The sequence below is a fragment of the Notothenia rossii genome (assembly GCF_949606895.1).
Source record: "Notothenia rossii genome assembly, chromosome: 7".
Lineage (NCBI taxonomy): Eukaryota > Metazoa > Chordata > Actinopteri > Perciformes > Nototheniidae > Notothenia > Notothenia rossii.
The window spans coordinates 70,411,203-70,438,661 of NC_136905.1; the positions used below are offsets into that span (position 1 = coordinate 70,411,203).

Below are 27,459 nucleotides of genomic sequence, written 5' to 3' on the forward strand. Positions count from 1 at the left end.
AGATAATGGGGTTTTAAATTCTGTGACTGAAAGAGATTGCTTTCTGGCTCCAAAGAATATAACACACTACATGGAGACACTGCAATACAGTTATCAGGCAGATATATTTTGACACAAAAGAAGAAACAGTCAATCGCTGTTTTGTAAAGATTTGCTCTTACAAACAGACACTGTGTGTTAGTACTGGCATGAAGTACTGCTGTGTGTTATCTAACCAAAGTAATGAAACGCCCTGTGGATCCTATGATGAAGCCACTTTCCTGTTGCCTCATTTCATGTGGTGAGAGTGATAATGAGGTCCCATGACTGACTGTGCAAAGACAATCTAATTGTTTGAAGTCTTGATCTGGCAGGACAATAATCAGTTATACTGAGCATGGCCAGGAAAGTTTAGAGCCCAAGCACGCAGATCATAAAACTGTCACCCAAGCCCAGCTTGACTCTTCAAAGACTAAAGCTAATACAAATGAACTATTCAGGGCATTCAGAAAAATGTAAAAAACATTGAAACTCTGATGTCATCATGTATAACTGTACCTAAATAACAACACTGTCTTTTTTTATTGTCAGAAATTAAACCAAAAATCATAAGTTTGTATCGCAATCGAGGGCTCACACCCTCATGTTCTATAGTTTTGGATAGATATTGTTGTTGTTTTTTTAGGCTCAAATACCACACCTTTAAGATATACAATCTCAGTTATTTCCTATATAACCTGGGCATGGCAGTTTTAAGAAGAAAAAAAAGTTATATTTTGCTTGCCAGTCTTATTTTAGTAAACTGGAATACCCAATTTCACTGTAATAAAAAATGCATCATCCAGTACAACTGCACAACTGTAAAAATGTATGGCACAGAAGTATTACCAACATCAGGCTTTGACTACTAGAGAGACTAAATCTTATTTGTAGATTTTTCACATTTTCTTGGGATTTGTTGACTATAGGAACAATATAAAATCATTATTTAACAACTTAAACAAATAACTGACCAGCCTCTTGATTTCCACCTGACAGCTCAGGTAGATTAAAGCCACTCTTCCATCACTTACATGTATCTGTTTGTAGCTGGTACCCTCCACATCTGGACTCCTTTTAAAGGGTCTTCCTTCCCCACAGTGACACTGACATTTTTGTTCCTGTAGGTGCTGTCACACTGGGCCTGGGTCGGACCGTAGGGTCCGCTGGCACCGCATGAGTTAAACAACCATGTCATCAAAGACACCTCTAGAGACAACAAAACAAACGCTTACATTAGCTGGTGGGTGATTTCTGATTGGGTAAAATAAAGGTACTGTATATTTACCAGCAAGAAATACACTTGGAAGAAAGATATATACGAGAGAAAAAGATAAACATTGGGAAACAGTACACACATGTAGCACAAGGTCTAGGAGGGTCAGGGGAAATTGCATTATCCACCTGGTATGCGAGCGCTGCATGCAGAGTGGATTACCAGCCCTGGTCAACTGATATGCTATATAAAGCTTCAAGCCTCACAGAAAATTGCAATTGTACAATCCACCACCTGGTATGTAAATTCTGCATGCAGAATGGATTATAAAGACATGGTACACTAGGGAGGCTTAAACAATCCACAAGGTATCACAGTACCTGAGGCTGAAGGCTCTGGAAGAGGGCTTAAGAAATCCTCCAAGTCCGTCATGGGCAGGAGGGAGTTCAAATCTGAGGAGACAGGAGGCAACAGAAGAGGAAGGTTTGGAGAAAGAGAGACAATGAGCCCGTCAACATCCGCATGTCACTAAAGTATAAATTAGACTCGAGGATGGGTGTTTTGGATGAATAGCGACACATTTCCTGAGACTAATTCCTGAGCAGGAAAACACTATACATGTATTTCTTACTTAGCTTACAGTAAACATTGTCCATTTTTATGGTTTAAGTTAATGCAGTTTCTGTCAAAGATAAAGGTTTAGAGCTGTTTGCAATTTGTCCAATCCAAGACCAGATGTCCACAGTGATATCATCGCCAATGCAAGCTCACTCAAACAACATCAGCCTAATGGTCGTTTCAACACCATAAAAGCATGCAAGTCTCCCCATCAGAGACAAGATCTCAAAATGTCAATGGGGGAAACTTGAAACTGAGTTATGGACTATTAAAGTAAAATTGGATCCAGAGCTGATACCAGAAACTGTTCCTGTTAAGTCAAACCGCGACCACACACACACAACAGACGTTTCCCTCTGATACACCCGAGTCAAATGCAATATATGTGTTTCAACTTTATCACAATACTAATTGATAAAATCGTACCTGGAACATTTGAAAAGAGGAGAAAATGATTTTTAAAATGACGTTCTGCGTGTTTGAGAGAATGGAAAATAAATGAAGTATAATGACTCTGACAAATGAATGTGAGTACACATGTTTCCTGCTATATTGCGGTACTGCATCTGCAGCAGAATTAAATGATGGCAAGCCACACGTCAAACACAATTGGCATCAAATAAATAACTAAGAACTGCTGCAGGGCTGAGCGACACACGGGAGTCATCAGTTACACTATACTCTCTGCTCTACATTTCATTAATAAGATTCTGCTTTCATAAAGAGTACAGATCATTCTAAACGTAATAAGGAGAGAAAGTGTTACATACAGTATATAAGATGGATAAACTATTTGAGCAGTATTAGCTCTAGAGTTTAATAAGCAAGTCTGCGCAGTGGTCTCTGTGGCCACACATTTTAATTTAAAGAAGCCCTGCAGGAGTTTGCTTATGAACAAACAAAATATGTGTTTTAGATCTGCATCTTCAGCAACAACAGTTGGACAGAAATATCTCAAAATGTTTTTAGATAACAGTAACGACAGGTCATAGTCATCAAGTATGACTTAAGCAGACCAATTTGCCTTTATTTTCCATGATTCAAACCTTTTATTTACGTAGCATGTGAAATACCTTTAACAATATATTTTATTTATATTCTTTTAATACTATAATAGCCACAAATGTGCTTGATCATATTTAAATGGTGCTGTTTCTGTTATGGTCTGTAACAGTTTATGATGGCATGTTAGCAACAGCCTACCTGTTTCAAAGCAGGCTGCTCCGAGGGCAATATCATCGAGAGCGACGTCAGCATTAGAGCCTTTTCCCCACACAGCTGTCACCTTAATGTGGAACCTGGATAAAAAGAACAAAACATTTCTGTTTTTAGAAAGAATGACATGTTTTGTCTTAATGTGAAAGGCCACAGAAATGAAATAACAACACCTGTATGACAGATGTTAGAAAATAAGTAGAAACAGCTTTTATTTTCTTCTTTCTTAGCATCAATGTAAAAGGAAATCGGAATATGGCAGAGCCTGACGTCAACAAATTTAAATAGCGAGGGGAAGAAGAGGTGGGTACGGTTGGATGATGGGGATGAGCTTTATACACAAGAGACCGTGTCTGATTGTCTAGCTGTAGCACGGCTGTGACACAATTATCTGCTCCTCTGCACTTTTGATTTCATTTTACGCACTCATGATGAAGGCCGGTCAGCTGCAGGGCAACATCTTCCCAGTCGTCTGTCCACTGATCGCTTCTCTCCCACACTAGTGGGGCAGTGTTAGTCCCATTCTCCTCTATGGCCACCAGCAAAGAACCATTGAAGTCCCCGTACAAGTAGAGAGAGAAACGCAACTGTACAGAAAAAACAATACATGTTAGCATACCGAAAAAATCTTTAGTTGTGAATGAGCTGCCATAAAATGGGAACAAAAATATATAAACACAGTTATTAAACCATCCGTCCGAATGACTGACCTGGCAGGCAGAGGTGGAGACTGGCGGAGGGAACGAAAGGCTCTGAACGGACGCCTCTCGTAGGGAGTTACTCTCTCTAACCTGCAGAAACAGGAAGTGCCCTGGGGCGCACAATAAATGTGAAACAGCAGAACACCAACCAGCACAACATGCTTATTTTAAACGAACATCAGTAGTAGAGAAATCGTTTAAACGTTTTTTGTATACTTTAAAAGCCACACATTCCCAACAGACACAGCTGCATATAAAAAAAAAAAACTGAAAGCAGCTGTAACATCAGACTGAATATAAAGCTATTATGGGCTATTTAAACATTCATTTGTTTTGCAAACGATGCATATGAATTCTTCATGGACATGCAATGTAAATCCATGTGGCATTAATATAACAAGGCTTTCACAAACAAGGCATTATTACCTTGGTCTGGAAAGAACAGTGTTACTTATATCTTTCCACACCACAGTGAATAATCAGAAACGGACAAGATAGACTAGACAGACTTCGTATGTAGCCTACTGCGCGCACACACACGGACACACACGGACAGACACACAGACACACACACACACACACACACACACACACACACACACACACACACACACACACACACACACACACACACACACACACACACACACACACACACACACACACACACACACACACACACACACACACACACACACACACACACACACACACACACACACACACACACACACACACACACACACACACACACACACACACACACACACACACACAAAACCGACCTGGTGTGCTCTGCAGAGCGACGCCCTGCAGGTCTTTTTCCTCCAGAAGATCGTCTCCTTCCACCCTTCTCCAGGCCGAGCGCTGTTTGGAAACGGACCAACCACATGCATCCGGTTCAAAAGAACAGTGAGAGCCAAACGGAAGAGCGCCTGTGGAGGAGCAAATTGTTATCAAGTTTCTCCAAAAGTCCCGCTTTTCCCCTTTAATACTGTTTTTCCAAAAGCAGGAATTTAATTTTGGAGGAATCAGCGGTGGATTGATGCTCAGAAAGCTGTGGCCTAAAGGAGAGGATGGACATTTGACCAACTTCAAATTGCCTTTTGTCTTAGTCACATGTTGAATCATATAAGCTGTAAAGTTTCACTGGGATAACAACATCACTACTAAGGCAGGACTTTAGAGCCACTGTGAATACCTGCTGCAAACAATGTAGCTGAAACCTCCATATCTCTTTTTAACCTTAGAAAAATTGTTCAACATTTTGTGAAATATGCTAATTTGATTTGACTATTTACTAATACAATTTAAATATATATTACTTATACATATTTTACATATACAATTATTTGACTTTCCAAGAACAAGATGGGTACATTTTGAAACCTATCTCATGTCTATTGATTGGTGTTGATATTCTATACTCACTCTCGTAAAAAAAAAGAAGCAAATTAGTACATTTTCCAAAATCAACTATTTCTAAAAACCTTATGCCACAAAAAAATTGAAAAACACAGCCCTGACTCTCGTAATGGAAAACAAACAAAGTGAATCATCAAAGCCAGTAGGGCTCACTTTTAACATTAAAAGCCTTTATGGTGTTTTCATATGAAGCTGTAAATGCATGTCGTAATTTATGAAGAGACTGTCACCTTAATTGTGGTTGTAGAAAAGTAATTTATGGGGCTAAAAGAGTTATTTCAGATCCTCCATTTAATGGACTACAGCTGGGGCCTTGTACTGCAAGCAGAGTTTATCGACCACCGTGAACATTTTTTTTTTGAAAAGGCTAAAAGCTAAAGAAAATGGACTAAACCAGAATATTTTTGCTAGATAAAAGACTTATTTTGGAAATGATTACGTTTTTCAATAAATGTTGACTTTAAGACCGGGTCAAGTACAGAGACGAGGACTCGCTGTGTGAGTTCGTGTTTGAAAGAGAAAGAGCACATGGACTCTTGCACGCGATATTTTTGTGGGTTATTAATAACAGTCATTTATTTGTCAATGTTATGATGCTTTTGAAATGAATGATAACTGTTTTAAAATACAAAGGAAATGAAAGGTACAATTGTTATTAGTGACCTCAATCTCAAGACTTCTAAATACTAATGAATTCACTACAGGTGTTTATTATCAAAAGATGGTATGTTTATATATTATAAGGGATGATTTCTGAAAAGCATATCAAATTCCTGAGAATACGATAAAATCATTTATGAAAAAAGGAAAACTAGCCGAGAATCTGAGGACAGCCACATTTGGGGCTTCACACTTTAGACGTCTACTTAACTCACTGTAGGCCTACTTTCAATATTTTGTGGCATGAAATAATCTGGTACCTCCAGTCAAAGGATTATAACATCTAAATGGATTTAAAATGAATTGAATACAACTAATGCAAATTGTCTGCTATTAGCCCCATTTTCTGCTTTAGGACTCCTCAACTTTTCGGGCCCTAACTCTCCACCCACGGCCACACAAACTGACGGCCGCACACAGACACATCTTTCACTTTCATGGTTGTTTTCACACTCCCACTCTCAGAAACGGTTGAACGTGTAGATCAAAGCAAACAGTTAAAATGATTCATCCTCATTCACGGGAAAAACTCTAAAGCTGACTGCACAAGTGCTTTTCCAAGTGTTACTAATAGAAATTGAATTGCCGCTATTTCCCTCAAAAACGGAGTTAAATTGAGCAACTAATGATTTTATTCATCAGAAACTAAACCTCACCACAGATGAAGCCCTCGTCTTCTCCTAGAGGACAGTCGGTGTGGAAGTTGCAGACTTGGCTCAGGCCGATGCAGTCTCCTGAGTTTACACAGTGGAAAGATTCCCAACAATTTGCATCCAGCCCGAGTCCCTGGTGTTCTGGAACCACAGAAATCACACAAAAATTATACAATACTTCACATCCGATACACCATGGAGAAGTATTTTACTTTTGAAGATAGGAATGTGTTCAGTAAAGTAAAGAAAATATGATTTTCTTTTCTTTTTTAAGATAACAAGATCAACACTACTTACAGTAAACATCTGTTTTTTCAATGAGCTACAACCAGCAGCTAGTTAGCTTAGCGCAAAGACTGGGATCAAGGGTAACAGCTAGCCTGGCTCTGTCCAAAATATGATTAATACCACCCCTCAAGCTCACTAAATGACCCTTAAGATATCATTTGTTAATCATTAAAAAGACCAAAAAATAAAATGTGCTGTTCTAACAGGGCGCTACGTGCTGAACTATTCTTGGCTTGTGGACAGAAACTTTCTGAAGTCTTCACTGTGTGTTAAAATGCGTCTAATGCTCCGCCAGAAACCAAAGTGTATTTCTATACCTGCCTAATTTATTTACAGCGCATGGAGTATGAAATAGCTTAAATGCATAAATAATTGCTATTGAACATATGCTTTTCATGTGTTACTGACATAATAAGAACAACAATGAATTGTATGTGTTGTGTTTCACTTTATATTTAAAATTAAATAAAGCATTCAAAATCTTACATATTGATATGTTAATGATAAACTAATTTGCAAAGAGAAACATTTTTCAGTGTTTCTGTTTTGAGCTGAAAGGGGGAAAATATGTTTTTAATCATCTGGAACATGAACAGGTTTTAAGGTAAAAAATAACATTAAAAAAATAAATAAAAAGAAAAGGTACAGTGTTTGGTTTGAATAGAAATCGTTAAAGCTTTTAAATAAGGTGATAACTCACCTGAGTCACAGTCTATGAGCTCCAGAGAGTCCAGAGCCACAGTCCCTCCATCTTCCCCCAAACAGGAAGTGTAGAGAAGGATCATTTGAAAGGGCTCGTCCACCTGACCAATCATAGCATCCAGAACCTCCCACTCAGCCCTGCATCAACCAATCACAGTGACATGTCTTTTAAAGTAGGAATTCACAACTTCCTTTTTTTATTTATTAGCTTTTATGAATATATATAAAAAATTAATAAAAATGCTATCAGCATAAGGCCCACAACTGTATCTTTTTATTTTGCAGTACCTCTTAGTGACTTTACTGTCACCTGTTGTTGATCCCTGAGCTGACGTGGTTAGTTAATGTCATTAGAAAACGTAGTAAGAAAAGGTTAACGCTGGTCAGTTGCGGTTCTCTAACCTGATGTTGTTGATCACAATATTTATGTTATTTAGTGATCTTTTTGGTGAAGCAGGCATCAGCAGAAATATCCAACATAGAGAATTTGGACCATGTTTATAAAATATCTTTAAAGAGTCCATTTAACCTCAGCTTCTAGCAGTCTGGACAAAGAAAAGCCATGGTGAACATTGGCTGTTTGTTTACACCGATTGAAACTAATAATAAAATACAATTCTAAATGCAAACAGGGTTCCCTTTCACATGTCAATGCAAAAAAACACATTGTTGAAGCGATTCAGATTTTTCACAAGGTGACTAACCTAACAAACATGTTGAATATTTTATTCCTCATAAAACAAAGGCTTTTTTTCAAATCTGCATTGTACATTATAAAAGTCGTATTTATATCACCATCTTAAGCAATTTTATTGGCACATGTTTACCCAACACTGCAACCATTTTCCATTAAGCAGTCAGCTGAAATGTCAATAAACCACAATAAACAAACAATACAGCTCAGTGAAACATGCAGCTACTACTTAAAAAGCTCCAAAGGGTACCTGTTCATATTATGGTACATCTGTCACCTCCTTGTATTCATTTTTTTCCCACCTGAGATGCCATAAATTGTGCAATGCTGCATATAATCCACCTCTCAGAGTTCAGTTCTTCACCATGTGACAGCTTTAAACTTGATGTTTCACTGTCGGGAACATACATTAAAATGAAGGTAATGTGTTCAATCTCTGGGCCTTTATCAGGGCTTTTAAGCTTCTGGTTTACAGGAAAAAAGTCCAATTAGGGCATTTGATTCATTCTGAAAGCAGTACAGGTGCAATGTAACAACTAACACAGCACTACAGTAAAAGATGCGTCATCAGTGGGGAATTGTGCATTATATGGAGAGTGCATCTAGAAGTCTCCGTCCAGCATGCGATGAATCAGTGGGCTGCATAAATGAAACCACTCATAATGAAATTGCCCAGTCCATTACTGCACAGATACTAACAAAGCCAATGTACAAACTTAATGCATATGCCCATCCATCCCTCTTCTGTCCAAACCAATTATATATACATGTGTTTCCAGAGACTGCATCGAGACACATGAATGATTTTAGTTTCTCTAAAGGAGGCTGCAGTCAGCATTAGATCAAGAGGAGATAAATGTCCCCATTTCCCGAACAGTATACAGGGGACTGCTGTGCCCACATGGACACAATTCTAAAGTTTGTCCCGCATGGCAGCTGAGATACACTTTCTTTATTTTTCTTTAGAACCACAGAAGTAAAAGGTATTACTTTCTGTGCCCTTGTGCGCTCTGAAAGCATATGTCAACTTTCATTGCAGTGAGCTCTTAATTATTTCATAGGCTGGCCCTCAGCTTGACAAGCACTTCAATCCGATAAGATGCAGGGTTTTGCTTTTGGACACTAATTAAATGGCCGTGTTGTGCTGCATAATAAATAAACATCAATACTGCACACAAACAGCATTGCAGAGCTGGATCTGGGTGTGTTCACTGACCTGCGTTCATCCCGCCTCCTGTGGTTGATAAGCACAACATCTGAGTGAACATCTGAGTCCGAGTGGACCGGTTTGATCCGGAGCGTGAGGTTCCCTGCTGCTGGACCGGACTCATACAGCGCAACCTGCAAGATGCAGTGTCTGTCGTTTCCTGGCAACACTGGGCTGGTTAGGGTGAACTCACATCTCCCAGAGGCCTCGGTGGCAGGGGAGGAGCTTAGGAGCAGGAAGTGCCCTATAGTGATTAAATAAAGTTGGTAATGAATGCATGACAGCTTTGTGGCAGCCATATTTCTTTCAGTAGTATAAATCATTTGAGGAATAACATTAGAACAAATCTCAAACAAATTTCACAGGAGGAACACTGACTCAAAAGAGCTTTGAGTTCAAAGATCCATCACTGGGACATATTTTCAAGAATAAAGGCATGTGCAGTCTCTCAAAGCATTGATTTACTTGCTTTCAAAGTCTCTTCTCTTACCGTCAGAGTTTCCCACTGAGTGGTCGGTCACAGGCATCAGCCCCGTCTGAGAGCTTTCTGGTTGCTGCGGCGACACCACTGACCAGTCGCTCCGGTCGCTGTGATTTGATAACGTCCAGTGGCACAGTGACTCGAAATCACAGGAGTTGACTGAAAGAACGACAAGAGTGAAGAATTTTTGTGTAAATATTCAAAGATGTGGGGGATTCACTTAACATAAATTTAAGAGGTTAATGGTTAAAATACAATTAAATAAATAAAAGTAGATTATATATTTTCTATCCAAAGTTCTATAAATGATCATTTTGAAGGGTAAAATAAGGAAGACATGTGGCAAAAATAATTATTGAATACTAAAAGTACAAAAATAGGGTTATTTAAAAGACAAAAAATATAATGTCAAAACCAATCAAATAACTCAACTTTACAAGAACCAAACAGCAATTGTGATTCCTCCCAAAACAAGGCAATGCCAGAGTCAATATAAACAAATATGATGTCTTTAGTTTGTTTAATGTACAACATCTTTTAAAAGTAACTTCACAATCGACAAATCCATTTTAGTTTCCTATTTAAATAACCAAAGGTGTACATTTTGTACTTTTTGGATCCAGAGCTGCATCAATAAACACGTGATTCTTAAACCAGGTGATTTTTATGTGGAGTAGTCCCTGTAGTTCATTAAAATCAGAAATGTTTACCAATGTTAGAATGTGGTGTTCTGGAGTCACACATGGATCATGACCTCCACCACAGACTAATCACTTCCTTGGCTCATGGCCTACATTTCCTCTAAATTAAATTGAAATCCCGAATTTCCTAAACAGCCAGACAGAAACAGAAAGGACTCTTTGTACATTTTGAGTAATTGTGCATATGTCTGTGTTGTTTTTTTGTTCTTTGAAAGGGGCAAAACAGACGAGGCATTCGAGACATCATGTTATGGTTAGAGAGGAAACTGACACGACAGCCACAGGAAGGAATCCCTCAGGGGCTAAAGGACGGAAATACGAGGCATATTATTGAATTATCTAATCGAAATCAACATTCATTTATAAACTTAGCTACCTTTAATGATATTCCTTTGTTTTTTTGTTTTCATCGAACAGAGCACCAGAGGCCTGTACTACGAAGCTGGATTTTCCTAACCTGGATATGTTTGAGTTAGCCGGTTGGCCTAATCCAAAACATACGCGCTGCCGCTAAACTGTACTACGACGCGGGTTATCAAGTGGATCGCTCAAGCCAGCCGTGCCCTATCTAGTTAGGTGCGCGTTCACATGAAAGGGGTGGTATTTGGAGCATTTGACCAATCACAAACATGGACAAGCGTACTGACAGCGCAGCGTCATACTTCCTGAATGAAAAGTCAACTATAATATTAGACAAATATGAAGAAGTTAAACTTTAAACATCCATGACTTAAACACTTTATCCAGGATAAAAGCCACATAGCTGCACCTGCAAGGTGAATACAGCTGGTAAAAGAAAAAGTGTTTGAATGCGTACATTAAAAGGTTTATGATATCACTCTGCCCCGTCTAAGACACGAGTGGATCTGACTTTAATTACATTTGTCTCGAGTGTTTCCTCAACTTAATGTGTTGCTTAAAATAATACTTCTGCATACAGTATGTGACACTGTGAGTGTTGCACGGCCAGATACGGCTCGGCTCACTCAGATAAGGAGATATATGATACATTATGATGTGATATGCCGCGGACTGTACTTAATGTTACTCTGATCCGGTTACTTATGTTGTGGCAGATATTTAAGTAAGCTTTCTTTACGCTAATGTTATAATAGTCAGATTGCTCTGAAGATGGGAGGTGATATTCTATTAATGTTCACGTTCACACAGTCTGTGATTTTTGCCGGCCGTCTTTCCTGCAACGGCAGCTTTTCTGTGTTTCCTTTCTCCTGTAATATGACTTCATCGCTTTAAACTCTGCACACTGAGCTCTGATTGGTCAGCAGGCAGTGCTTTCACTGTGTTGATCTCTTATCCTGGAACCTATCCTGCTCCGGGGCAGGTTAGACGCACAGCTTAAGTTACCATGGAGATCTAGCCTGCTAAAAAGAGAGACAGCTTCATAGGACCGGAAAGCCCGAGCTTTCCCTGAAGTTAGCCGGCTAAGCGAAAATCCAGCTTCGTAGTACAGGCCTCAGAACTTCGTAATGAGATGTTTTCTAAACCTCAACTTTTTCTTTTGGTAGATTGAGGCCAATACATTCCAGACCTTTAAAGAGATTTAAAGTTTTAAGAGTCAGTACATTTCTCTTTGCCTTCCAGTCGAGCGCCCATTCACTTAGATCAAGGACTTCTTACATTGATGCGTAATCATTGCAATGTGTAATGTTTCTGTGTGTTGGCACATCAGCAAGCACATAACTCTTACTTTGGCCGTCATCTTCTGAGTCATGATGAAGAGCAAACAGCTGATCTGAGATGCTCTCCTCCAGAAATCTGTCCAAGAGAGCGTGGCAGGAACTGCTGACTAAAGAGACAGACAGACACAGAGAGTGGTTAGAGGTCTTGTTTGTGAGGGTAAGTCAAACATACAAACAGTTTAAAGCTGCTAAACAATGCATTTCACTCATTACTGTGCAATCCTTGAGGAAACAAAGAGGTGCCTGGGAGGAGGTCCGTGGACACTGTTAAAATTAGTATCTGAAGAACGGTCGCTGTCCAAACTAAAACCAGGAGAGGGAGTGAACATCAACACAACCTGCAGTTTGGGTTGTCTGTCTGTCTACAAACACAACCAGTTTGTTTTCAGACAGATTAAGAGACTGAAGGTAACACACGCTACAGGCTCCAGCACATTGTGCTTGCTAAGAGTGGAATATCTCTAAGCGGTTGACAAATCACAACAGAGCAGGCCAGCTGCAGCACAAGCACTAAAAAACAGGCAGGATGAGAAAAATAATGCAATTTTTGAACATTAAGGCATTTAAACATGTCACCGTAGAGGCACAAAATACAAATATGAACCTGAAAATGAGCAAAATAGTGCCCCTTAAATAAAGCGAAGTGAGGTATTGGCACCCTTTCACATACAATGCTAGTGAGGTGCATCAAATGAAGTAAATTGCAGCAAATGCAAACATGTATTCACAGTATAGGGTTGCAAAGGGGCGGAAACTTGGGAAGTTAAGCTGGGGAATTTTGGAAATGTTCGATGCAAAATTAAACAAAAAAACGTGACATTTCAACAGGCTTAAAAAAAAAACTAGAACAGAACAAGTTTTAATTATTTTATTGAACAATTATTTGTTTCATTGAAGAACGAAAACAGGAATGTTGAGTTAAATATGACTCATCCCCCCAACTCCACTCATTAAAAGAGGAACAAAAATGCACCCCCCATCCAAAAATGCCCACAAAGTCCCATTCAAAATGTTAAATGAAAAGAGCCCTTCTCCCTCCAAAAAGTCCCATTAAACATGCAAATCTTCCTTCAAGCAATCCTCTGCATTTTTGCTAAACCCTTTCAGTCAACGGGCTCTTCCTGGGCCTCATCAACATCCAACTCTTACCTCATTCACAACAACGCAACTCCGGTTCAAGCTCCGTGCTAAAGCTTTTCAGGTTCAGAACCGGTTCTTCGGTTTAGCTCCGGCTCTTTTCACACTGCCCAGAGTTCGACTGGTGCTGCGTCATTGCGTCATCGTTTGCGCCATGACGTAACCGTTTGCGTGCCTGCTTCATAAAGCCAAACCGCGCGGAAACCCCTCACAGCTGACACTGACAACAACAACAACGACCGATTGTGCTCCAGCTTCCTCTGTACCTCTTCGGAAGACCAGATTCCCAGTAGGTAGCTGGTCTCTTCAGTGGACCACTGCTGCTTGTTAAGTTTCTCCATCGTTGTGTACAAACTGGATAAAACGCCGGCTTTTTGTTGTTGTTCAGGAGTTGATCCCGCCCCTGCCCCCGCCTCGACGTAAGCGTGACGTATGTGGTGCTTTTGCTCTGGCCGGACAATTTTTTGGTGCTCGAAATGAACCAGATTCCGGAGCTAAGAGGCTGCTCCGCTGCGTTCTGAAGAGGAAAACCCGGTGCTTTTCAAGCTCCAGCTCCGAACCGGCCCTGACACACCGTTGGTGTGAATGAGGTATCTGAGTCTTCCTCTTCAGTGTCACTGTCCAGCCTTGTTGAGGATGGCTCTGTGTCCGGCTCAAAGAGCCTTAGGTTTGCCCGAATGCCAACCAGTTTTTCCACTCTCACAGGTGTGAGCCTGTTGCGAACCTTTGTGTTGTCTCAATAGCCATGCAGTAAGCAGTGTGCTATGGCATGGATATTCAAGTGTACTTGAACGGCATCTGTTTGTTTTAGTCAAGATTATGCTCAAATATACTTTCCCCAACTATATTTAAGTTCCCTATGAAGAGCCAACTTTCAATTTTGAAAATGCCCAGTTTATTCCCATAAATTCCCGTTAATTCCCGTGGAAAGTTTCCATCTTTGAAAATTCCCGGGATTTTGCAACCCTAATTCACAGTATGCCTCGAATATATAGAACTGGATATTTTCAACAAACAGAGTCCTTTATGAAAAACATTTTCATTATGCAAGCTACTCAACTCGATTAAATTCCTTCGACATGCATGCCCTCTCATTCCATTAGCTGTATGAGGCAACATGAAAGCAATTGACTTCTTCTGGACTGAATCCATTCCTCATAAAAGCCGTTATATGTTACTTTGTGGCTTATTACACACAAATGACCCGACCAGATTGGTAAAAACACATTATGATGCTCCTGGACACATCTTGAGAGATGTTACCAGGGGTTATCGGGTGTTTCCGATCTTTTAATATCATGCACCCTCGCCTTGGTGAACCATGGTTGATCACACTATGACTTGTTTTCATGTGGCCTTAACTCCTCCCCTTGGACCTCCTCTCCTGATCCAGAGCCATCTTGAGGGTCTCTCTGCTGTCTCAGTTGGCTCTCCTCTTTGCACCTGGGATGCCCTGTGCACTAAGGGCTTTGGCAGTGATTGGCCTGCAAAGCCTCCCCGCTGCCAACCTCGATGGGCTTTTAAAAAAACACATTAATCAACATTTCTGTGAATGTACCAGAGTTAGCCAAGAGGCTATTTTTCATCTGTACTGTTCTTCCTTTTGGCCTTCCAGCCCTGCCTGAAACAGTCGATGACCAGCTTCTTCTCATGCACATTTTCTATGAGTTTCCTATGTGATTTCTTATCATTTTAAATCCCAAAGACCATTATTTAGGTTTTCAGGGAAGAAAATCCACTGTTCAAGAGCCAATACAAACTCTTTTTGGCTTGTGATTAATATCGTGAGAAAAAAACACAAGGCCATCATTGTATGAAAAAGTTTGCCAGTTGATGTGTAGAATCAGACATGTCTGTCACTTTTTCAAAAACCCTTTCTTTGCACTTCTACTCTTAAAATGTAATCCAAACAGTGTCATCCATCATTCGGATAATGAAGAAGAGAGGCGCTCTAAGTTGATATCAATCTTGACACATCCTGACCCTTGTACAAGTTGGATTTGTTTATCATGTGCCAACAAGATTGAGCTTTATGAGCAGTACTTTACGGACTTGTCCTACTCCAGGTCAGACTGACATTCAGGCCCTCTTCATGCATCGATGAGCCAGATGAGCCAATAAACAGAGTTTGATCTTCTCTCTCAGGCATGTGTGTACTTCTAAGTGGCCCGTCGACACGTTGTACAAACTAGTTTTGTTTGAGGATAAACACACACACACACACACACACACACACACACACACACACACACACACACACACACACACACACACACACACACACACACACACACACACACACACACACACACACACACACACACACACACACACACACACACACACACACACACACACACACACACACACACACACACACACACACACACACACACACACACACACACACACACACACACACACACACACACACACACACACACATAATTGTTCCAGGCTGTATGGAGCCTGAGAAAAGAATCTGCAGAAGCTGCTGAAGGCTTTTAAAAACAACTGTCAGCACCTCTGGATATCTGATTTACAGTTAACAATGTGCAATTATAATATTATTCTGAAAGGCACAAATATTCAACAATAAACTAGAAGAAGCAGTTAAAGAGTGAGAATGTGAATGTATGTCTATCATTGGTTAACAGTTCTTTAAGTGTATCAACGTTTAGTGCATATATGATTAAGCAATTTCAACGCCTTTGATTGATTACTATAGCATCTATAAAGTACAACATTCATTAAATCATTATATCATATACAATCATGTTTAAATTGATGTACTGTATAAGGATATAAATGTGAATAAATTCAGGGAATAGTGTCAACAGGCTTATCTAATTATTTATTGTGGCATAAACCAAACCTAAACCGTTTTGTGGTCGATTGTGAATTTTCCCTCAGCCCAGTGCATGCTGAAGGCTTTAGTCCCAAATATCTCTGAAATGACATACTGAGACAGGCGATGGCCGTACAGTGTGAAACACAACATTGATCCAGAAATAAAGACACTGCACACTGAACAAACACTCACAACAAACGAGCCACAGACGGGGTATTGTTCTGAGGGATGACGGAGAGCGAGGGCACTTTTCACGTGACGAGACATTGGAAATACTAACTAGCATGACCAGTAGACACTGAGGGAAATATCATGTCCCATTGGGTCATTGTATCTTAACCCATCTAATGGCCTCTGAACAGAGGCATGACTGTTTTCTGGAGCCTGTAAGGCAAGGTCACTCAGGTCAAGCAGGACAAATCGAGATATTAGCAGACAGTTTATAAAAAGCAGTTTATCATAATGATGATAAAGGGTTAGTGGGGGTCATGTATTTGAAAAGCAGAGCTATTCATCTGTAATTACGGAATAAAAGCAGCTAAGGATAGATTTCTGAATATGGAAACCGGAAAATTGTAATAGTCTTTAAAGAGGGGGCTTAGCGAAAATAAAAAACATTAGAACTCTATTATTGACATAAAATAGCAAAACATTTTGGGAATGCCCCTAGAACTCAGAAAGACATTATTTTCCTCCCACTCATTTCCTATCCGACGTGTCAAGTTTGGAGAAAAATAAAAAAGGCACAAATGATGGCATTTTCTTTTCTGGATAAGAGGGAATAGGAGAGAAGTGAATGAAGTGCCACATCGTCAGCCAGCAGAGAAGCTACTTTGATGACAATCCAGGATGCTGGCTGCTGTTTGCAGCTTTGAACAGAGAGAGACTTTGAATGCTGTCAGTTCTGATGAAAGTACAGTCTGTTTTAGTTCAAAACTAAGTGGTTTCTAGGCTGAATCAGGGTCTCAACTGTTTCCTGAGCTGGAAGCTGCTGCAGGGTTTGGGCTCTGTGGTGATTTCAGATCATGAGCACCTCAGAAAGGTCATCTCATCTGATGTGATCTGTGACAGAAAAGCAGGGGGATTTTGCCACGGAAAACCCTGACCCAAGTTATATAGCATCTTATACGAATTATTCCTCAAATCTGGGAATAATGTACCCACTTGAACTTCCAGTTCCTTCATCTCGCGGTCAACAGGTTTTTTGTTACATAAGTAAAATAATGTTACATGGTGTTGGATAAACAGTTAGCCGTGCAGTCCAATAACATTGCCAGACTCATGATGGACACAAAGGATCAAAATCAATGCGGCAGAACAAGAGATATCATCTTTTTCATTCCACATATTCTCCCTTATCAAACCCTGATGACTAAATTACCCACAATGCATTTCGACCACTTGTATCTTAGATGGAGATTCAGGTTTTGTTATGCTATTAGCAGCTCATGTAGCCCCAAGCTGCTAGCTACAAGAAGAGACGAGGAGCAGCCCAAGTGAGATCTCTCTATCTCGTTATCTGAATAACTTATATGTTTTCACAAATGCAGTAATATTTTTACTCCGCAGAGCCTGCTTCATCACTGGCAACATTTGAACAGACTACGAAAGCTGCATGCCTCAAGCACCTGCATTTACAAAACTGAGACACAATGCCAGGAGGCATTTACATTTTTAACAACTGTGTAAGTGTAATAAAAAAGTCTAAAAGACCAAAAATCCATCTCCATGTAGTTTATTTTAAGTGCTTATAAACTGAGAGTCAACTTTCATCACTTTCTTTCAGCTTAATAAAAGCCTGATCCCGTCAAATCCCTATTTTTTCATCAGGAAATCACATGACAGCTGAATTGGCTACAGAGAGAGCCATGATCTAAAACATCCAATGACAGCTTGGCTTCATCGAGTGTGAAGCCAGAGAGAGGCTTAGAAGATGAAACATTGACACGGGACCAAATACAGACGGCAATGAAGAACAAACAGAACATTACAAACAATGCTCCCAGGAGGAAGGTAACACTTCATGTATTCAACTCACATAATAAAATAACTCCTTGTTAACATAGTTGTTGAGTGTGCCGGAGACTTTTTTAATTGCTAAAAAGTGTGAATTTAGGAGCGCAAGTTTATCTCATTATGAGCAAAACCCGATCAAATAAAAGAAACCCGCAAATATTAGCTTTCCACTGATTCAATGATTGGGCTGACTTTTTGGCAGGGAGAGATCAAAGCGCCGCGTCAGACATAAATGATGGCTCTTTATGTTGTGTCTGTCACTAAACCAAATCCTAAGCAGCAGTTTGCAAAGCTGTGTCAATGAAAATCCTGAAAACTCGCAGGTGAAGGTCCTCACTGGAAAGATGTGTTACAAGGGGAAAAGGGCAATGCTTTCTTGGGAGACAGATGGTGCAACAGTAACACTGAGGTGACGTAAATCTGACTGTTAAATTACAGCATTAGCCTGCGCTGCCGTCCATCGTTGCCATCTACCAGGGCTATTGAGGTCAGAAGCGTACGCACTTGTAAGGATGTTGCACTTTCATGTGCAGGGAATCATTCACAAACTGTTTTCCTCGGAGCTCATTGTCAAGAGGAACTGAGCAACGACATGTAAAGCGGATGACCTGCCATTTTGGCACAATTCAGAGGACATGCATTAGGAAACTGAAAACTCACAACAATTTATACATGGCTATTGTTATTTAGATTTGATCCTCCAGGGTGGAATACTTCCAGTTTCACAGTGTGTTTCACGTCTATTAAATTAGATATGTTTCACACTGCAGTGATTTTTAAAAGTGCTTTGTCGGGACAAGACCAGAGAGGTGGCGGAGTCCAGAAGAAAATGTTGCATAAGGAAAAGAAAACAGCCAAGTATTTTCCTATTAAATCAATATGACAAAATACTTCCTATGTTCCAAAACGTAAGATAAATATGGTTTGATGATGGGACAGCTCTCCGGTTAAGGTTTGGTACAAAAACAAAGGAAAGCTCATGGTTTGCATTGAAATGACTAATAAGTCAAGATTAGAGGCCTTTCATTGTCATGGTTACAATGAAAACCACATGGTTAGTGTTACGGGGATGCAATGTGGTCTTGTGAATAATGAAACACAACAAATGAGTCTGCTAGACACAAATTAAAGAGCTTAACTCGATCTTTTACTGGAAAAACAATGTCCCAAATGTTTCCACCTCCTTTTTGCAGGAAGGTTTTGTCTAGGTTCAGGAATAAGTCTTGAATTAGTTGTTTTTTAAAACAGCTGTGTTCAATTCATGCGAGTCCAGATGTAACTAATGCAGTTCGATAGCTATTTTATTATTTAAAGAGCGTGGTGCTAGAGCCTCATGCGGGCACAATTAAGTTTTATTTAGCTAATTACAAGGTGTTTGTGTACAAGTATTAGTGCCTTGAGTAGTAAAAGAAGATAAAAACTAAACCAATTCTGGTTTTAGTCTTCTAACAGGATACAATTAATACAATGTATAGTGCATGTGGTAGAAAAGAGGAAATATGTTTTCATTATCTATTCATTATTTTTCAGTTTCTATAAAAAAGGTATGAAAGTAGTAAAACCCAGAAGTAAAAAATTACTTATAGAGATAGAATCAGAGTGATGTTTTTTGCTTATCGGACCAGCAACCTAAAACCCAAAGATAACCAATTCACTTTAATATATGAAAAACACAATATCATAACTTTGGGCAGCATTATAGAGATTTTAGCCAAGTGTCCTATGACTTAACTCATCCTACAAAACCATATGTTGTGTAATGCTGTTGTGTAATCCAACACAGTTCTCCCTTTACATCTTAAAAATAAAAGTTGAAGAAATGAAAGTGATAACAAATCTGTTCATTAGATGTAATTCATCCAAAACACACAGAAAAGGTAATGGAGAACAATGGTTGATAAGTTACGCAGATGAAGAAACACAGTAGAAAAGCATGGGCCAAGGAAAATGCAATTTTTCTTCTTAGCAGACATTTCAAAAAGATGTTTGTTCTCAAAACAATCCCTTATTCAGAAAATGATTATACATAGAGTTTGGGTTGGGAATCTTTTTGCATGGATTTCAATGAGGCATATAAAAGAATACAAAATAAGGAGTGTTGAGCTCATTATTATAGGTGCTTGAAGTGAATAAGCAGCTTGGAAATATATTTCACAAACGGATTACACCAGTCCATTAAATCACACTGACTAACTTCATCCATTAAGTCAGAGCAAGCCGAGCCAGTGAGCAGAATGGGAATTATGTTGTGCTTGTGCAAAGAAAAGGCGATAAAAAGACACTTCAACTCAGCACTTCAGCTTTGTCTAGTTTAACTGATACCATATTTCCATTGTATCAGACTTTATATGTCACTTCCATAAAGAAAAATCTCAGCTTAGACTCTCGAATATGTCTTCATCCAGATACACTTCTGTAGACCCATTCATGAGCGGTGTATCAGGCTTTTGGTATTTCCAAAATAATGAAGTCCCATAACTCAATTTATGATTTAATTGGTTGCAGCTTGGCTTCAGTTAGCTGGTATATTGTACCAGCAATTTTTTCCTGAGACTGCCCTTTATCAACAAAGACAAAGAGACCCTCCGACACACCATCTCTGTTTTCTCTGTAAACCAGTTATGAATATGAAGATACAATGCAGCATACACATAAGCCAATAAGTATTTTTAATTCAAGGTGACTTGGGATATGGAAACAGAACATGTGATGTTGATAACCTAAAAGCTTGATGGTAATGGTGAAAAGCTTTCACTACATTAATGTGATGTGTTTTTGCCATGAATTCTTCATGTGTGGTTCAACCTTTTATGAAGCCATGAAACAGTGCGTTTGTAAATGTCAAGCTCATGACTGTCAAAGCTACAGCCTTTACTACTACAACCAGTCATACAAAATTGACACTCTCCATGTATGTATAAATAATAATAATAATAATAATAATAGATTTAATTTGTTAGCGCTTTCGAAGGTGCTCAAAGACGCTTTACAGATAATAGTGAAGAAAAAAGAAAAGAGCAGAAAGGAACAACAAATAAATATATAGTTAAAGTTAAATACATGCCTTTTGCTGCCCTTACATTTAAAATCCACAATCCAAATAAACTGAAAAATGTCAATCTACCTTTATCTGGTGACACTCTCATATTGACAGGTCATTAAAAGACCAATAATCCTTATTTTCTGAAGCAAAAATAATGCCCAAACATCAGTATAGTTTGTTTACAATTACAACATAATTTTCTGCTAACAATTGGGTAAAACAATGGTCTGATGGAAGATGCCAGTTTACCAAGGTTTATAGAATTTCCTGAGACAACAAATCTGCTTTGAGTGTGACATGGTAAATTTGGCCTGATAATTCAGTAAACTGTCCTCACTGGAAAAATGTTGAAACTCAGGAAAATGTTTTCCTGTCAGGAAATTCTATTACACCAAAGAAATAATGATGTTTAATGTCATCTGGCTGGTGGATGTAGAATTACCCATGTGAAACACCAGGGCAAACCAACACTAGCGTCTACTCAATTCTCAATATACAGTACAAGATGTCATGAACAGAGACAAAGGAATTTAACTACAAGGATAAACAAATGGTATACACACCACCAAGGTTAATATTGTTCAAAAATAAGGCCCTTCGAACAAGTACACAACGATTCAAAAACCAGCCTCTCTATCTCTCTACCCCCCTACAAGCCATCTCGTGTATTGCTGTACAACTTTACATCTTATGCACAGCTGGTCGATCACAATTCAGTCACTGTAACATGATGTTGAAGCAGGAAATAAATTCCACAGTTATTCTGGTCGTATGGAGTAACACAACATTTACATTGTACTGTAGACTATTTTCAACAGAGACACCCAAAACTGTAGCATGAAAAGATGAATAGCCATCTCATGTCTGTTCTCTTATTATTCCCTTACAGCTAGCATCAGGCTAACCAAGCATAGCGCAATGAAAACAGGAGGAAACAGCTAGCCTGGTTTTGTTTCAGTTCTCAATCGTATCATTTGGTTCACTCCCACTGCTCTCATCAGCACAGCAGTCAGCTGTTTTCTGCACAAGAGTTCTTAAATCCAAATCTACACTTAAATTAGCTGACCACAACCAGACGACACGCGAATAAAGTTAGTTAAAGAGTCAGATATTTATATTTCTAGTAAGCAGAGAACAAAAAATAAAGCAAAACGTTGAGTAAATATTGGAAATATATTCTAATGGTGCTCCATATCAGCTGGATGAAATTGGCATGACCATAATATCAATTTAAAAGCTATACTTAAGACACTGCTTCGTTTAAAACTTGTTGTGCTGCCCCCTATGGGATAAAAAAAAATCAATTTACTATAGAGCTAGAAGATCAGAACAAGGTCAATTAAACAATCTTTGAAATGTTATACTGCAAATTCTCCAAGGCTTTATGTTGTCCAAACATGGAGAAATATAACGTGTATACCGTTATATTGTACCAATTAGTGATGTGATGTAAATCTACCAACTAAGAGAGTCTGTACGGAGGTCGCCCTGACATCTGTCTGGTGAACATCCTGAGGAGGAGCGCACTGAGGATGAAACCGTCCTTCTAATCTCCACAAAGTCGTTCTCCCACTCGGAATGGTGTGCTGACTTTCCTCCACAGAGATCAAACTGGAGTGTCTATGAATAATGTGCACACACTCTACTCATGATAAGGCTCTGATCAAAATAATATACTGAGATATTGGGTACTTCATATGCGATCTCTGTGCACTGCGTACTGCCTACCTAATTATTAATTACACCATTAACCAAATGATACTCAAGCAATACTTCTTCTCTGCATCACATGTAATTGTGTATAACAAATGTAAATCGAAATTGCCTGCTTCACACAAATCAATCATTTAATTAAATAAAATATTTTAGTGTTATATTTGTTTCCCACAATACATTATTAATGTGAACTCATTTCCTCTCTGATATGGGTTTCAAACATAGACTCTGGTTTTAAAGGAAAAATGTGAACCTCTTTATATGGATATCTGATCAGTGTTAATGAGCAGTGGCTTGCCTACATGTACCATGATGCAATGCACGCAAGCTTCTGATGCCCAGGGTCCCCGAGGGCCAGTTCCTCTTGCAAAGCTAACTCAGCTCCAGCCTCAGCCTCTCTGTACACTGCATTCATTTGGCAGTTTACTGAATATTCTAGTCAATAACATCCTCAGCAGTACTATTTTGGGAAGCCATTTTTGCTGATTAAAACATAACAAGCTTGCAATTCAAACAAAGAAACAAGGTAGGTCTGTCTTTGAGCCGCATCAACAGCTCGCCCTCTGGCTACGCAGAGGAATCCTAGCTGAAAAAGATGCACTCCTTTGCACTATATTTACTAGTAACACTGATTGCCACAGCAGGTGGCCAAATTCCCTCTTTAATTTTAGCACTGAGGTAGAAATGAGGTCAGAACGTCACTGTGGCCAACCAGACTCAGCACCTCTCTTTCTTATGAATGACTGGCTGTGCCCTGCTGGGCTGAAATCTGCTGCACGGGGATCTAAAACAGATTCTCTTTGAAAGTGTGCTAAAGTAATGTTCCAGCAATATGGAGAAGATTGAAAACACAAGGTCCGATATATTCTAAATGCTTCCTGGTAACAAATGTTGTTTATTTGTTTGAGCAGAATTTGCCATACTGTGTATTTACGAGCACCAGAAGAGTCACAGTCTGTTCCTGATTTTCTTGATTGACAAGTGTGAATATTTAAAGCGTTCTAGGTGTTTTGCCGTATCTGCTGTTGCCTTTTTTTATTATTTACCCCAGACTTATTATTTGTTATGATGTGTTATTATTTTCTGAAACCGTTATATGAACCACGAGTCAGGTACCCGCTGTGTGTCAGTGGGAACCTATAACCGAATTGACCAGAATTAAGCAAAACATGAGTTTCTCGTGATGGATTAACATGTGACCTCAGACACTGTTTTTCTCCGTGTCCTTTTGCTTCATCTGACAGTGGCCTATTTTCATTCCACAATGTCAAGTCACTCCAAACGTATTCTTCAACATATGGGCGTGAAAATTGAAGCATTTCCTTCTCCAAAACAAAACATCATTGAACTTTGTGTTAGGCGAAATAAGGAAAATAAAAAACGGTGGAGGGCAGCTGCCCGGATGTTTTAATCTTCTGTTTTCATGCCTTAAATCAAGTGTGACTGTTTGTGCCGAATGTCTTCTGAACTTTATTTTTTATGATCCTACTTTGATGATGATGCTGCCATATTCTAGCCTTTTATCCTTTTCCGCTTCTAATGTCTTTCCTTTGCTGATATAATTGAACGTGTTGTAATGTGTGTTGTATTTGTTGTTTTAATGAAATCAGGCTAGACAACTGTGGGACATTTGCCTGGCACCTTTACAATGATTTGGATCAATGAGCAGTTCCTGAGAATAACTTAACCAGAAATGTAATATTTTAATGATAAGCACCATCCCTGTCGTGTCCATACAAGAATTGGTAACACTTTAGCCTTACCCCGTATAGTTTTACATTTCTAAGCTGTATATAATAATAGCAAGAGAGAGAGAGCTTTAACATATTATTGTTATCCACTGTAGGTCAGCCTTTCTTCAATGGGAGTCATCCTGTTACAATTTCCTCTATTTATCAGATAACTGTGGTCTCCTCTGTGTCTGGAGCTCTTAATCTCTATGGTGATTTACGAAATAATTTCTTTGAAGAACTACGTCTCTTTCGATTTTTGACAATCTGTGTATTTTCAATCGTTAAAATCCAACATAAAATATGTGTGATGAAGGACTTTTTCCAACAATCTTAAGGCAATACAATTGTCTGTGAAATGTTACACCCTGAACGCTTAATACTGTACTGTACACATGGCAGCATCAATGAGACCATTGTTCCTTCTCTGTTTTGAATGGCCTCAGTTTCTTTTCACTATTTCTTCTGGGAGTAAAAGGAGCAGATGAGAAGAATAATACACATTTTTTTATTTTAACAACTCCGGACCAGATTTGCCTCAACTCATGTTGGCCTGAAACAGCTGGCTGCTCATCTCTCTGTTATGCAGACATTTCCTTCCGGTTAAACGTAAAAAAAACAGTATGCATGATGTTCAGTAAACGACCAGTCAAAATTGAAGGATCCAACGTGTTTTTAAACAGAGCAGTAATAGAACTAGTCTCCCACTTCAAGTATCTTGGAGTCGTATTAGACTTGAACTTGACTTTTAAGAAACATATCAAGAAAGTATCCAATACTATTAAATTCAACTTTCAAAATGTTAAACAAATCAGACCCTTCTTAACTGTCAATGCTGCAAAGTCATACCTCCACTGTATGATTCTATCCCACATTGAATACTGTTTTACAAACTGGTCGTTTGCATTTGCCACGAACCAGAAACCTATAGAACAGCTGTACAAAAGAGCTATCAAGGTGTTTGACAGAAAGCCATATTCATACCACCACTGTACCATCCTTGAAAAACACAATTTCTTAAGTTTTGACAATTTTAAGTCTTTTAAGAGTATGTGTTTTATTTATAAATGTTTACATGGACTGGCCCCCCCTCCCTTAGGGGAACTCATCCACAAAAAAGACACTGGACGCTTCACTAGGTCAGAAACCAGAGGAGACAGTGAAGTCCACCGCAGACGGACCACTTTTGGACAAAATGTACTTTCCATTAAAGGCAGCTCATTCTGGAATAGCCTCCCAACTGAGCTACAGGATTGTCCCACTCTCAATAGCTTCAAAGGTCAACTCAAAGAATGGTTGAGAAACAAACAGACGTGCAATCACCGCTAAATGCACTTTAACACAGGGGAATCTCCTCTTGCACTTTATGTAGCTCTTGTATCTTCTCTTGCACTTTATATATCGTTGCTGCTATATTGTACTACCATGTCCTAAATGCTTGTGTATGCTGCTCTTGCTCTTTTGCACCTTTTGCGTATCATTTATTTTGTTTTTGCTATGTTTGTAAAATGTAAACTTCTTAAATGTTTTATTTGAGGGACTGCGGATGGAAATTAGCTCAAAGCTAAATCTGGCACTGTTACGCTTGACACATTTGAATGTTTTAAGTGTTCATTACTGTGCATTGTCCCTCCCAAATAAACGATTAAATACAAAATAAATAAAAAAGACAAGTATACAGAAACAAAGGCAAACTGAGGAATCATATTCAGACCACATCACATCAGACTCCTGAGATATTCTAATTCCCAAACTTCTAAGAGGCTCATGCTAATCAATTCCCCCAGCTCTTTTAGGGTCAACCTTCACCGTTTCATTTGATCTCAAATATATATATTTTTTTTAAAGATTAAGTTGAGCACATATCAGGGTAAATTTCACTCCTAAATTCAACCAATAAGATTATTCTAACTTAAATCGAATTAGGCACCATGCGTAAAGTCTGCATTTATATAGTGCTTTCCATGAATTGCTACCACTCAAAGCGCTTTACAACATGTGTGTGTTTTGGGCCTATGTGTATGATATAATGTAAATAACAACAGAGTAAAGGACAAGGATTAATAAAGTATGCCTAAATCATAGGGGTGTAACGGTTCACAAACATTTCGGTTCGGTACGTACCTTGATTTTTAGGTTACGGTTCGTACGTTTTCGGGACAGCAGAAAAAATGATCACAAAACATAAAATATTTGTTGGGGGTTTTTAATTATTATTAAACTGTGAATAATTTATTAACTCAAATAAATCAAATATATAATTAAATAAACATTAAGGTGCAGCATTTCGATGAACTGAAATAACCTGTATTTGAACTTCACTGTACTAGTAGCCTACTCAAAAAACATAAAATATTTGTTTTGAGTTTTTTATTATTATTAAACTGTGAATATACACTCAAATACAAAATATAAGAAAATAAACATTAAGGTGCAGCATTTCGATGAACTGAAATAATCTGTACTTGAACTGTACTGTACTAGTTTGACATTAGGACTTGCTTGTCATTGTATTTTCATGTTTTTTGAATTAACTTGTCCACATTGCTTGCCGAAAGGGCAGATCTGCTGGCACTAACAATGTCTGTGGAGAACACCCTCTCGCTAGGGACAGAGGTAGCAGATACAGCCAGGTAGCGCTTTGCTAACATGGCAACATAAGGATATTTGGCGTTTGTAATAGCTTT

At 38.9% G+C, this 27,459-nt stretch overlaps 1 protein-coding gene across 1 annotated transcript in view; it reads right to left on the reverse strand.

Moving 5' to 3' along the window:
* Positions 1-27,459, reverse strand: part of ltk (leukocyte receptor tyrosine kinase) — a 58,088-nt gene that overhangs the window by 22,780 nt on the left and 7,849 nt on the right. The window contains exons 2-12 of the mRNA XM_079693256.1: positions 12,288-12,386; positions 9,888-10,037; positions 9,407-9,641; positions 7,495-7,634; positions 6,510-6,647; positions 4,554-4,703; positions 3,778-3,878; positions 3,494-3,654; positions 3,056-3,150; positions 1,615-1,686; positions 1,053-1,227 (exon numbers count right to left, since the gene is read on the reverse strand). Of these exons, the coding sequence (XP_079549382.1) occupies positions 1,053-1,227; positions 1,615-1,686; positions 3,056-3,150; positions 3,494-3,654; positions 3,778-3,878; positions 4,554-4,703; positions 6,510-6,647; positions 7,495-7,634; positions 9,407-9,641; positions 9,888-10,037; positions 12,288-12,386 (1,516 nt within the window). The remainder of the gene's footprint in view (positions 1-1,052; positions 1,228-1,614; positions 1,687-3,055; positions 3,151-3,493; positions 3,655-3,777; positions 3,879-4,553; positions 4,704-6,509; positions 6,648-7,494; positions 7,635-9,406; positions 9,642-9,887; positions 10,038-12,287; positions 12,387-27,459) is intronic.